This window comes from Cariama cristata, unplaced genomic scaffold (genome assembly GCF_000690535.1).
Source record: "Cariama cristata isolate BGI_N322 unplaced genomic scaffold, ASM69053v1 scaffold3378, whole genome shotgun sequence".
Classification (NCBI taxonomy): Eukaryota; Metazoa; Chordata; class Aves; order Cariamiformes; family Cariamidae; genus Cariama; species Cariama cristata.
This window is the reverse complement of record NW_009630453.1, coordinates 642-13,206: the sequence shown is the minus strand read 5'-3', so window position 1 is coordinate 13,206 and position 12,565 is coordinate 642. Positions and strand designations below refer to the sequence as shown.

At 49.3% G+C, this 12,565-nt stretch overlaps 1 protein-coding gene across 1 annotated transcript; it reads left to right on the top strand.

The window, feature by feature from the left end:
• The first annotated feature begins 318 nt into the window (after positions 1-318).
• Positions 319-6,249, top strand: CDK5RAP1 (CDK5 regulatory subunit associated protein 1). Its single transcript, XM_009705525.1, has 12 exons — positions 319-414; positions 884-918; positions 1,657-1,757; positions 1,948-2,158; positions 2,982-3,102; positions 3,397-3,627; positions 3,876-3,973; positions 4,087-4,142; positions 4,259-4,389; positions 5,292-5,441; positions 5,881-6,021; positions 6,169-6,249. The coding sequence occupies exons 1-12, from the start codon at positions 337-339 to the stop codon at positions 6,247-6,249; spliced, it is 1,434 nt and encodes a 477-aa protein (XP_009703827.1). The 5' UTR covers positions 319-336.
• The last annotated feature ends 6,316 nt before the right edge of the window (positions 6,250-12,565 follow it).

Genomic DNA, 12,565 nt, shown 5'->3' with positions numbered 1-12,565 from the left:
GGGGAGGGGGGATTTCATTGCACTAAACTTGATATCTCTGTAACAACACAGCTTCTGATTCTCTGCAAGCCACGGTCCAGATCTGTCACATTGGAGTGACGTACTCTGAGGCACTCAGGTTTCCCAGAGCCTGTCGTTATTTTTGGTTTATCCCTTCCATATGGGCTGCAAGTGAAGGTAGCTTTTGTGCTGCTTGCCTGGCTCTCTCCAGCGGTGGGGCTGAAGGTTCTTTCCTATAGGAAGGGTCATAGAAACAGGTTGTAGGTGAGAGCTGAAGCAGGGTTCTGCGTCACACTGCCTTTGTTAACAGTGTACCTGGAGACGTATGGCTGCCAGATGAATGTCAATGACACGGAGATTGCCTGGGCCATCCTGCAGAAGAATGGCTACACGAGGACAAAGGAGTTGGATGAGGTAAGGCACTTTGGCAGCTCTCCTGTAGTGCAGATCTGCGAGGGCATCACACCACTGCTGTGCCTGCGAGTCCAGCTTTGTCTGGAGTGTAATCCTGCAGGATGTTTTGATTTTTGCAGTCTCAGTTCTGTGAAGTAAAGGAAACTACTTAATAAGTGTGCTAGAAAGATGTGGGCTGTCTTTTTTTCTTTAAACTGCTGGGTTCCTTCTCAGTTGGAGAGGGATTGGACACAGCAGGATGCCCCTGACTCCTCTTTGAGTTTACTTCTGCCGTTTAGTGGAAGACTCTGCTTGTCTTCTCTTAGTTTCTTGCACTTTTGTTTGTTGAAGCCCACTGCATACTTGGGCAGATCTTTTTCGCTGAGTTAAGTGAGTTTTGTAGTCTGCCTTTTCAGGTAACCCATGCAGGGCATGAGTTCTTACCGTTTGGCTTTTACAAATTCTTCTTCCTTTTTTGTTTTCAACTTAGGCAGATGTGATTCTCCTTGTCACCTGTTCTGTGAGGTAAGGAAACTTTTGTTATTGCTGGTTTTGGACAGTTTTTAAGGAATTACCACTTGAAAACCAAGGCAATAAATGTGTTGTGTGAGGAAAAGAGCATGCAGATGTGAAACTGCCTGTTTAGTTGAGGGTAGAGCTAGCTGATGCTACGATGTATAACTTTAATTGTGCTGTGAATTGCTTTTCTTTATAGTGAGAAGTAGTTCTTTGGTAGTGTAAGCTCTGTGTATATGCCATGGGCAGTTAGAGACCTGCATGGATTTGTGCTTTAATGATTTTATTTTTGTTTAATATTCTCCTGTCTTCTCTTGAAGTGACTGTCTCTCTAGTACAGGGTCTGTACTTCAATACTTTGGGAAAGGTATTTGGGGGAAATTTGGGATATAAATATATAGGGAACTTTGCTTGTTTTTTCTGAATGCAGAAGATATTGAACACTCGTTGTCACTTGCAAGGTAGCTCATAGTGGCTGGCTAAGGCAGACTTTTTCTCCACAAGAGCTGTCTCTGACTTGTTTCTGCAGCACAGATACTCCCAAACAAGCGAAACGGTAGTAGATAAGATAGACTCAAGACATAATCCGCACACCACAAACAACACTTTCATGTGCCATTGGATCCATCAAGTGGATGATTCCCTGTCTTTAGTTGAATTCTCCTCTCAAAGCACTTGGGCCGCCTCAGGTTGGAGAACTGTTAAAGCGCAACAAGCGGAATAACCACTGTTTTCCTGCCTTCCCAGGGAGAAGGCAGAGCGGGCTATCTGGAATCGCCTGCAGCACCTCAAGGCGCTGAAAGCCCGGCGGCAGCAGGCTCGCCTACCTCTCCGCATTGGGATTCTAGGTACCTGGCGGGATGTGCAGCAGTGGGTAGCACATGCTTTTGTGCCACATCCCATCGTGCTGCATTTCCTCTTCCCCTCTGGTGGCACCAAGCCTTTTCTGCAGGGTGAAAGCAGCTAGTGAAGGGGTGTGGAGGTGTCACGGGGGGGGGTGGACACTTCCTCACAAGGACCCTTCTCCTTTGGCGGCAGGATGCATGGCTGAGAGGCTTAAGGAGGAGATTCTGCACAGGGAGAAGCTAGTCGATATTGTGGCAGGCCCTGATGCGTATCGTGACCTTCCCCGGCTGCTGGCCGTGGCAGAGTCTGGCCAGCAAGCTGCTAATGTCCTGCTATCACTAGATGAGACTTACGCAGATATTCTACCTGTCCAAACTAGTGCAGGTGGCACAACAGCATTTGTGTAAGTACCTTTTTTCCCTGTGCATGTTTCGGTGGTTCTGGTTTGGAAATATGGCTGTGCAGAATAGACATGTCAGTGACAGCAGCTACCCAAGAGATGCAATGCCTGGTTGCACTCGCTCCCAGCAGCCCAGAGGCATGAGTCTACCAGACTGTGTGTTTGCTGCTGCTTTACTGTCTGACTGAGCCCTGGAGAGACTGCCCTGTGCTCTGGCTGTCTGCGGGCTTCTCTTACTCTCCTTTGAGAGTGCTGATTGTCTAAGCCTGACACTGCACCTAGTGATTTCTGTCCCACTGACATCTGTGCCTTTCTAAAGTCTGTATCTCTCTCATCCCTTGCCTTCTGCTATGTCCTGCCCCAGGTTCTCCTGTTTAATTCTTCTAATCCTCCATGCATTGCAACTTCTGTTGGTTTTGTTTCCATTTCTTTGGTTTTGATAATAAGATTCCCAAACCTGAAATCAGACTCTGCTCAGTTTGGCCATAGAGTACAGAAGAACAGTATCACCCTCTGTAGGAACAGGATGCAGAAGGATCTTTCATCACTGCCAGGCTGCAGTGCAAGTCTATGCCTCCTTAGTTGCTTTACAAGTTTCTTGGAAATGTGCATGACAAATCAGGAGGCGTTAGCTAGGGGCAAGTGGAAGCCAGCTCTGGCTGGAACGGTGCGTAAGGGGAAGCTGCAGATCTGTGTTCGGAGCTGGTGCTGTGTGTGCTACAGGCCAAGGGAGCTGGCTGAAGGCCAGGTCAAAGCAGGGTAGGATGCAACACAGATGATTCTTCCAGAGCAATTGTAGTATGACCTGTGCTTTACCTCTTGGCAGATCTATCATGCGGGGCTGTGACAACATGTGTAGCTATTGCATCGTGCCCTTCACCCGTGGGCGTGAAAGGAGCCGCCCCATCGCGTCCATCCTGCAGGAAGTGAGGATGCTCTCAGATCAGGTGAGGCAGAGCCCCCTTCCCACCTCCCCAAACCATGGGAGGAAGGATGGTTCCCAGTGAAAGTATTTTCAGTGATACCTTTGACCAATGACGCCGCCTTTGTCTGTGGACATGAGGTTACCATAGGGTTCAACCAGTGGCTTTTGGATTCTCCTTGTAATGCTCTGAGACAGACAGGGAAGGGAGGACTTCCCTTGGAGACTTCTCCTTAAAGTAAGGGTAAAACCGTGGCTGCCCTTGCAGCTTAACCGTCCTGACTGGGTTGTATTTTTTCCTCTCTGTTTATTTTTATAGGGAGTGAAAGAAGTGACCCTTTTGGGTCAGAACGTCAACAGCTTTCGAGACATGTCTGAAGTGCAGTTTCAATCAGCTGCCACCCCAGTCCTCAGTCGTGGCTTTAGCACAGTCTACAAAGCTAAACCGGGAGGCTTGCGCTTTGCACATCTTCTAGACCAGGTTTCTAGAATTGATCCAGAAATGAGGATCCGTTTCACCTCTCCACACCCCAAGGATTTTCCTGATGAGGCAAGTGTAAAATAAATGCCTGGACCTCTGCAGGCAGCTCAGAACTGCTAGATATGGGCTGTGCCTCCTTCCCGAAGGGAATGCGGAATCGCAGAATTGAGAACAGCAGCTCCTGGGAATGTTTGTGCTGAAGCTGGCAAGTTTGCAATTTGCTGGCTTAAATGGTGACACCAGGGAAGACACTTTGCTTTGGCATCCTGGTAGAGTCGAGCTGTCTGTGATGTTTGTCTCTTGATTGCTCGTCACAGGTCCTGCAGCTTATCCAGGAGCGACACAACATCTGCAAACAGCTTCACCTCCCAGCTCAGAGTGGAAGCACACGAGTCCTGGAGGCCATGCGACGAGGGTAAGCAAATGCCATGAGGAGTCCTGTGCCCTGACCTCTGATTTAGGGTGCTGGTTTCTCCTCACCAATGTCATGGTTTTCTGATTAGCAAATCCATGTGTTGCTCATTGCAGATACACAAGAGAGGCATATTTAGAGCTTGTACACCATGTGCGTGACTCCATTCCAGGTAGGTGTTCCCTTTAGCTTGGTCTGAGCTCAGCACAGCTGTATCTTGCTGTCCTTTCTTGAGTGGAGTGTTCCCCTCTTCCTTGAGGGAAGTGTAAAGCTGTGTTTCTGTTGCAGGAGTGAGCTTAAGCAGTGATTTCATTGCTGGCTTCTGTGGAGAGACAGAAGATGATCACCAGCAGACTGTGTCCTTGCTGCGGGAAGTCCGCTACAATGTAGGCTTCCTGTTTGCCTACAGCATGAGACAGGTGAGTGCAGGACCTGGTAGAGAAGACTGTTATCTCTGCGTGTCTCACCTAACTCCCGAGTGCTGCTTCTCACAGTAAGACTTTTTAAAAAATCTATTGAAAATAATACCTAAAGACTTGTTACATTGGTAGATTATTTTTTTTTTTTTCCTTTACTTGCATGCAACACTTCTAGGGCATGTGGTTCTGCAGGGGCCATCTTTGTGCCTGAAAGGCTTCCGGCTCCCTTGTGTGAGCATCGGGGCTGGTTACTGATTGCATGACCTGGTTCTGCGGATACTGCAGAGTGATTGCAATGAAGCAGCTATGTCTGCAGAGACCTGGCTACAGGTCCGTTTTTATTTACTGATGAGAAATTGTGCTGATGTAGCTGGGCTGGAGCCCAGCTACAGAGACTCTGTCAATCGAGTCTGGAGAGAAGTGGTGAATCTTCAGAAGGTATTTCCATGAGAAGAGTGAATAGTTGACAAGTGTCCATTAGAGTGCTCTCCAAAGTGTACGTTACTGATGGGGAAGAGGACAGGAGGTTGGGAAACATAAGCGAAGGAATATGGATCACCTTTCAGCACATGGGACTAGAAGTAGTAGAATCCATTGCCTATCCTTGTGTCTGTAGCCTGTCTGTCCACATCTCACGTAGGAGCTGCAGAACCACTTCACACAACCACCAATACTCAGCAACCTATATCAAACCTACCAAAAAAGTGGTACAGAAAGAATATGAGGAACTCAAGGATGTTGCTGGTGCTTAGCACCTGAAAACATTCCTTGAACTTGTAAATACAAACTGATGCGTGGAAAGCTGTTGCTTGAAGAGCACCCAAGCTGGCTGGGGTCAGACAAGGTTCTGATCTCAGACTATCTGGTTATTGAGGGGCCATACTTGCTTTGTCTGTTTACAGAAAACCCGGGCGTATCACCAGCTGCAAGACAATGTGCCTGCAGACATAAAAAAGAGGCGGCTGGAGGAGCTCATTACCGTCTTTCGAGAGGAGGCTGCAAGGGCAAACGAGGCGATGGTGGGCCAGTCTCAGCTGGTGCTGGTGGAGGGGGTGAGTGTGCTTGGAACGGAATTGTCCTTCTCCCCTCTGACTGGCCAAGAAACTCTTAGGCAGTACACAGGAATCATCACTTCTGCCTGCCCTTCTCACTTTCCCCATGCAGTCCTAGGACTCCAAGACCATGTCTTCACACATAAGCAGACAGCCTGATTTTTTCCAGAGCCCTGAGCTGAACACAGGGGAATGGGATAGGTTAGAGACATGTCTCTGGCCAAGCACTGAATTAGTGCAGGCTTTGAACCATTGCTTTTGGTGTGTGGGTGTCAACACAGCAGCTCTGGCCATAGGGCTTTGTTACATGCCGTGCTTAACAGCGTGGAATGTGGATTTTAATACTGGCAATAGTGCTCAATTAATTCCTGAGGCAATAAAGCCCAGCACTGAATCAGAGCTGTTGCCGTGCAGGTAATGTTCCCTGTCCTCCTTTCAGCCCAGCAAGCGCTCTGCCTCGGCGTTGTGTGGGAGGAATGACGGCAACATCAAGGTGATCTTTCCTGATGCTGAGATAGAGGATGCTGCGGGCTCCAAGGCTCTGGTCAGAGCCCAGCCAGGGGACTATGTGTTGGTGAAGGTGACCTCTCTGCAATGCTTGTTTCCGTGGGCTCTTTTTCTTGCACAGTGCTGTTCTCTAGAGCAGCTGCTGCCAGGAGAGCCTAAAATTAGAATGGATCCTCCTCAGCCTTTCTGTTCCTGAGGACTGTCGTGCTGTTTCTTTCAGGTAACCTCTGCCAGCTCGCAGACCTTGAAGGGAGTTCTGCTCTGTCGTACCACCCTCTCCCGCTCTGCGGCTCATCGTTGAAGTATCCCTGCTGCCAGTGGGCAGAAGCAGCACGTTTTCTCCAGGAAGAAACAAGGAAGTTTGGTCAGGTGGATATAGGGTAGAAACAGGGTGATATATGTATAATAGAATATATATATGAAATAATAATTTAATTTTTGTTTTGGCAACAACTGTGCCTTATAGATCCATGCAAGTTTGTAGGCAAAAGGGATGGAAGCTGTGCATGGACTTGCCAAATGCAAGTACTGTGTGATCTTGTATCTTCACTTGCTTTCAGGCTTGGCCCACCCTTGCAGTGCTGCCCATCTGTCCTCTGACTTCTGGTCACGTCCCGTAATGCAGCCCAGCCTGAGAAGTGTATGTCTGCGGAGCAGGTCATTCCTACTAGCTCGGCTGAATTGAGGAGCTGCCAAAACTGGTAGTGCCTACAACATACAGCTCCAGTAACCGCTGGAGCATGGCAGGAGTACTGCCAAAGGGGACAAAGAACTGAAAGAACAGGAGAAGATTGTGATGAATTCTTTCCAAATATTGGTAGCTTCCTTATCTGCAAAATGCTTGGAAAGGGCAAGTAAGAACCTGCACTGTGCCTGTATGATGGAACGTGGCACTGAACTGTGGAATATAAAATGGTATTTAACACGCAGGAGTGATGCTTGTTGTGTCTGAGGCCAAGGGAATGCAGCCTTGCCCTTTCACTGGGGATATTTGGATCTAGGTGAGAGAGAATTTCCCTGTTTCCAGGCCTAAGGGGATGCATGATAAGGGCTGGCTGCCAGCTGGGGGTTATCTCTAGCCTGGTAAAACTTTAGGTGCAGCTTTGTAATGCAAACGTATGTGGATGTCTTTCTTTTGCTCGCTAGAGGAGCGAAATAGTTGTAGCGATGTAAATGGCCAATAAGTTCTTCAAGTGCATCTTAGTTCCTTGTTTTTATCAGCCTGCAGCTAGCTCTAGCTGTGTTGTGTCACATTCCAGCCTGGTCTGCTAAATTCAAACAAGTACCTGTAACCTACACTTGTAAGTAAACTCTCCCTTATGAGATGTGAGAAAGAATCACCCCTTTTAATATAGATAATAGTGTCATTAAAAGAAATCATTGTAAAAGGCTCTATCCAATGACAAATTCTGAAGGAACAGCTGTTCAGCTCTTAATAGAGCTGTCACTACATGAATCTACAGAATTTTTAGGTAAACATGAAAGGGTTTTGCTAGAAAGCCTTCTCTCCTGCTCAGCTCTTTCTGGTGTATAATTGTATCTCTTTGAAAACAGTATGGCTCACTGAATATTCATTAGGTCTTGGTTTAAGAAACAAATACATTTTGCTTATCTCAGAGCTGATTCTCTTCTTGTAGAAGTGAATCTGCACAATCAGCGCTAGTCAGTGTGGGTTCTGAGGCGCTAACAGATACACGGTGCCATTCTGCTCTCCTGCCTCCAAACGGGAAAGTGTCTTGGGCCCAAGTTCACAAGCCAGGTCTTAGACCTCTGCTGCCTAGTGAGTGTAAGGCTTTGGCCACTGGCTTTTTAAGGAAGCGGCAGTGTGAAGCTGTTCAGTTTGAAATACCAAAGGGAGCAGCAGGATGCATAAGCATCATCCCTCAAAAGTGACAGGCACCGAAGCCAACATGTGCCTGCCAATTAAAACAACTGGGTACGTGGCCAGGTTTTACCTGCCCTGCAGCATCTCTTTCAGCTCGTCTTTCCCATGCATCTTGAAACTGTGGCCCAAGCCAGCACCCCCTGAAACAGGCTGACACCCACCTTTCACTGCTCGTTTTGACCTTCTCCTCACAAGCACCTCTCCCGAGTGGGCAGTGCAAACCATGGTGTGCCCTTCCCACTCCAGCCAGCTTTGAGGCCAGCTGCCGTCATTTTACAATCATCATTTTAAGAGCAAGAGACTAATGAGGAGGAGAGCTGGGTTTTATATTTTGATGAGAAGGTGATAATGCTCACTGCACAGACTCCCCAAGGAGCCATAGTGCTTACCATTTGCCTTGTCTCCTTAGTTTTTATAGGCCTCGGGAATGAAGGCTGAGGCTTTGAGGCAGCAAAGCATCCATTAGGAAGTGCTTACAGTGACCTTGGAGGCTGAGTTAATCATTTGGCACTGCCTGAAAGCAGGACTGTTTTTTTTCCTCGGGGGCTAGAGGTGGGATGCGGTTTCTGTATCGCTTATCAGATTTACTCCCTGAAATCAGCTGTTGGGGAGGCTGAACTTGTCTCATGTTCATTCTGCCTTGCGCTCATTCCTGTGCATTTCTTTTCCCAGCCTGAGCAGGGACGAGAGTCCTGAACTCCCCAGGACTTTAAATCTCCCACACTGATTTGTCCCTGGGCCTTCTGCGATTGGAAACTGCAGTGTTGCAGTATTTCGGCATCCCTCAGTGATGGGGGATTTGTTTTGCTGGGATTGCTGCTGCAAGACAGCTGTGGGTCCGAACTGAAGTACTGCTTGATATAAACATGTGCTGTGTCTCTGCTCTGTCGAGAAACACAGCTACAGGAGTCAGTACCCAGGCTTGGTGGGAACGTGACTGTCTGGGATTTGTTACCACCGAAGAGGCCTCCTAGGTTTTTATTATCCAGAGTGCAGTATTTAAAAGCCTTAATTTCAACCAATTTTGTAAGTGTCCTCATGAGATACATTTTGTAATGAAGCTCAGTCCTCACCTCTAGAATCCCACACTCTCAGAACAAGTTCTGGTGTGTCCTGAGGGGCCCCTGGAGACAGCAGCCCTATTATAATTTGAAAACTGGATCCTTGTCTTATTCTTTTGGAAGAGAGCTGCAGTCAGCCCCTGCCAGACTCCACTTGCTTCTGGGCACAGGAGGAGATGTTCCTCAGAGGCAAAACACTACAGGTTGGATGCTGGGAGGTATTTTGTTTTAGGGATGACTCGGGAGTCTTCCTTGGGTCAGACCCCTGACTCTAAATCCGTCCTCACTGTGTAGCCCCAGTGTTGTTCAGTGTGCTCAGCCTTCCTGTATTGTATCCACTGGCTTGGGATGGAAACTGCTGGCAATAACATCACCAGAGCAGAAGTCACCAACCTCAGGAAGCAAAAAAAGAAAAAAAAAAAGAAAAAAAAAAAAAAAAAAAAAAAGCAAGCATGTTAGAGCAATGGAAGTACTTATTCACATGGTTTTGGGGGTTATCTGCTTGCTCTTTCTGCTCTTTATATTCCTATGGTTCCAAGTTTATATTCCAGAGTGGATTTCCCAAGTCAAGGAGACCAACCACCTTTTAACCCTGCCCTGAACCATTCCCACAAAGTGCTGTGTTCAGGACACACCCTGGAAAAGGTACAGAAAAAGTCACGGCTGCGATCTATGTCGAAGTCCTGAGTCCTTGTCCCTATGTCCTGCCTTGCTGAGGCAGATTCTTTAGGTAAGAGCCAGGGGATTACCAGGAGGTGTGTGAAACGCACAGAACACAACAATAAAACGCCTTCGGTGAGGAGTCAGAGAGCCACGCTTGCCTAGACGAGGCCATTAGGAGCCGGTGGCCAAGGTGGTCGATCCTCACTTGCCGTCTGCAGGGCTGGGTGGCAAGGGCACTGCAGGGGAAGGTGACAGCTCCACAGCAAACCAACCAACCTGCTGCGAAAGCAGATTAAACTCCATCTGCTCAGAAAAAAGGCAAGCAGCCTCCAGCCTCTGGAGACTTCAGTTGGATGCACAAGTGAGACACGAAACGGCCCTCGGGATGCTCCTGCTGACTTGGGCTGTGGCACCGTCTGGGAGCCCTCCAGAACCGGTCACTGCCGTAGCTGTATCGGGAAAGCACCTCTGTCTGGGCGCGGCTGCCGCTCCAGCCCCGTCCAGCATTACTGGTACGTAGTGATAAAAACTGGGGTTTAGTGCTGCTGAGAACAGGTCTGTGCCGTCATCCATGCCCAGGCCAGCTGGGCTTCAGTGACAGCAACTGTTTCTGCCTTGGGCACAGGACAGCGCTGTCAGGCTCTGCAGCCCCTGCCCTGTAACATCTGCCACTTGGTTGGTTTTAATCTAGTTTCTGATTAAAGCGGAGTTGCATTCTGAGCGCAACTTCTGCTGCCAGAGCAAAGCAGCTCTGGGGACCCGTTCTCCTTCACACCCCTCTGACTCCCCGACTCCCTCAAGTCCCTTCTGATTTACAGCAGGACGGGGCCAGGCGCATAGGTAAGCATTAGATAGACCTTAGTGTTACACAGCAACGCACAGCGCTGGTAACGGCAGCGCTCTGCTCTGTCCCACAGCATCGCACGAGCCAGGACACACGTCAGTTCTTCCGGCCTGTCCCACCCCTGCGAAGCATCAGGATCTGTGTGGTGCCCGGTCTGCTGCCCTGGATGCGCTGAGCTGTGCAGGACATGCTGGGCTGTGGTCACTTCGGCATCTTGAGGGCTCGGCCAGTCCTTTCTGCGGTGAGCAGAGCCCTGCCCAGCCTCGCCTCTCCAACAGCTCCCTCCGTCCCAGGCAGTTGTCCCAGGGTCCCTCTGGAGAACACACAAACTCTTTTTTGCCACCGACCAGCCAGTTGTGCCCCAGTAACACTTGTGGGCAAACACCTAATGAGGAATTTGGCCGATCAGTTTTCTGAGCACAGGATGGCATTTACTTTCAAGCACTAGCCATGCCCTGAGACATCTGCTGACACCGGGATTTCACAACGGGCAACATGCACACTTTCCTTTTCTGTTTGCAGCGTGTGTTGGGTAAGGCTGGACGTCACCACCGACACACAAATAGCTTCACATGGTAGAAAAGTTGTCGTCAGAGAGAACAAGAGCCCGTTTGTTCTCTGGCCCCCACCACACAGCCCTAAAGAACAAATGTGTTGGTCCTCAGGTCTTGGCTGTGCTCAGGGAGAGGAGGGACAGACAGCAGCGGACACTTTTAGCCAGTGGGCATCTGCTCATCGCTGCCATTTATTGGCGTAAGGATGATATCAAAATAGATGCCCATCGCTGTCTACACTACCCCTACTCCGCCTTGCTCCCTTCTCCAAGGCTCTCTAAGCAGCTACGGCGGAGCAGTTGGGCTTTTCCCAGCGCCAGAGCTGGCTGTGGTGTGTCACATCCTTCCCCTGAACCCCCAGTGCTCTGCAATCTGTTTTCCCTGTGCATATCAATGAAGTTGGAGGGAAAGACTGACGTTCTCCCTGATGGCAGCTTGTAAGCACAGTTTGCGTTGGGTCAGCCGAAGACCTCCGCTCTGCTGAAGCGGTGGCAGGTGACGAGAGGCATTGCCTCTGAGTGATGCGCCAAGCAGCCTGCCGGGCTATGCCGGGGGTGAAACGCTTTCCTTCCCTTTCCTCGTGGGTTTTCACTTTCGCAGACAGGCTTCATGCACTTGCCAGCCCTTTTCCTCCAAGCCTCCTCCTCCTCCTCCTCCCTCCACCAGTACTGCTGTGGGCTGGAGGTCCATGGAGGTTTCCTTCGGTGGCTTTTCATCACCATTGCTGAAGCTAGCTCTTTGCATAAAGCTTAGGGATTTAATGCAACATAACTTTAAAAAACATTTCCCATTTCTAAAATTAGTTGTATCTTTAGTTCATTCCTATCTGGAACTGGCTGCGGTCGGGTTGCAGCAGGAAGGTGATGACTGCTCCTAAAGGCTCCTTTGCAGCCGACGGTGAACTCTCTGCTGTGCTGGAAAGGCAACGGGCTCTCCATCGTGGCACCCTGCCCGCCTCCCCCCCAGGCCAGCCCCAAGCTGCTCTGCAGCCCACCCAGCACCCACTCCCACCCACAGCGCCGGGGTTGGCATCTCCGTTTGTCCCCAGACCCTGCCCAGAGCAACGTGCTTTCCTGGAGTGCTTCTGGGCTGTGACCTGAATATCAATGACAGAGACGCTGATGGTGAATGGCAGCTGCGATTTTTCAGGGTTTTGTGAATTCAGAGTGTATCTTACACGGCTGTCACAGTAACTGCTGTTCTCTGGGGCTTGGGAGTCCTGTGGCTTTCCATCCTCCCTTGTGAGCAATTTATTTCCTTTACTGACAGCTAAGTATTGACTTCTCGTTCTCCTGAAGATGAGATGTCCTGTCTCATCAGGTTTAAATTAGTTTTATCTTTAGACTTTCCTATTAATAAGCTCTCATCGTGGTGTCATTACTTGATATCTATTTTCTGATGCTTTTCATTAGTGGCTTTATGTCTTCCACATACTTTTTCAAGTGTTTTTTTTCCCCTGCTGCCTGAGTTGTTTAATAGTCAGACACAGATCAGAGACGTGAAGATGGTCAGACACAAGTCAGAGGCATGCGTGGAGTGGCCGAGCGCCCACCGGCCGGCTGCATGTGTGGGGAAGGGCAATGATGCTGGGATGGGGCTGGCAGGGACGA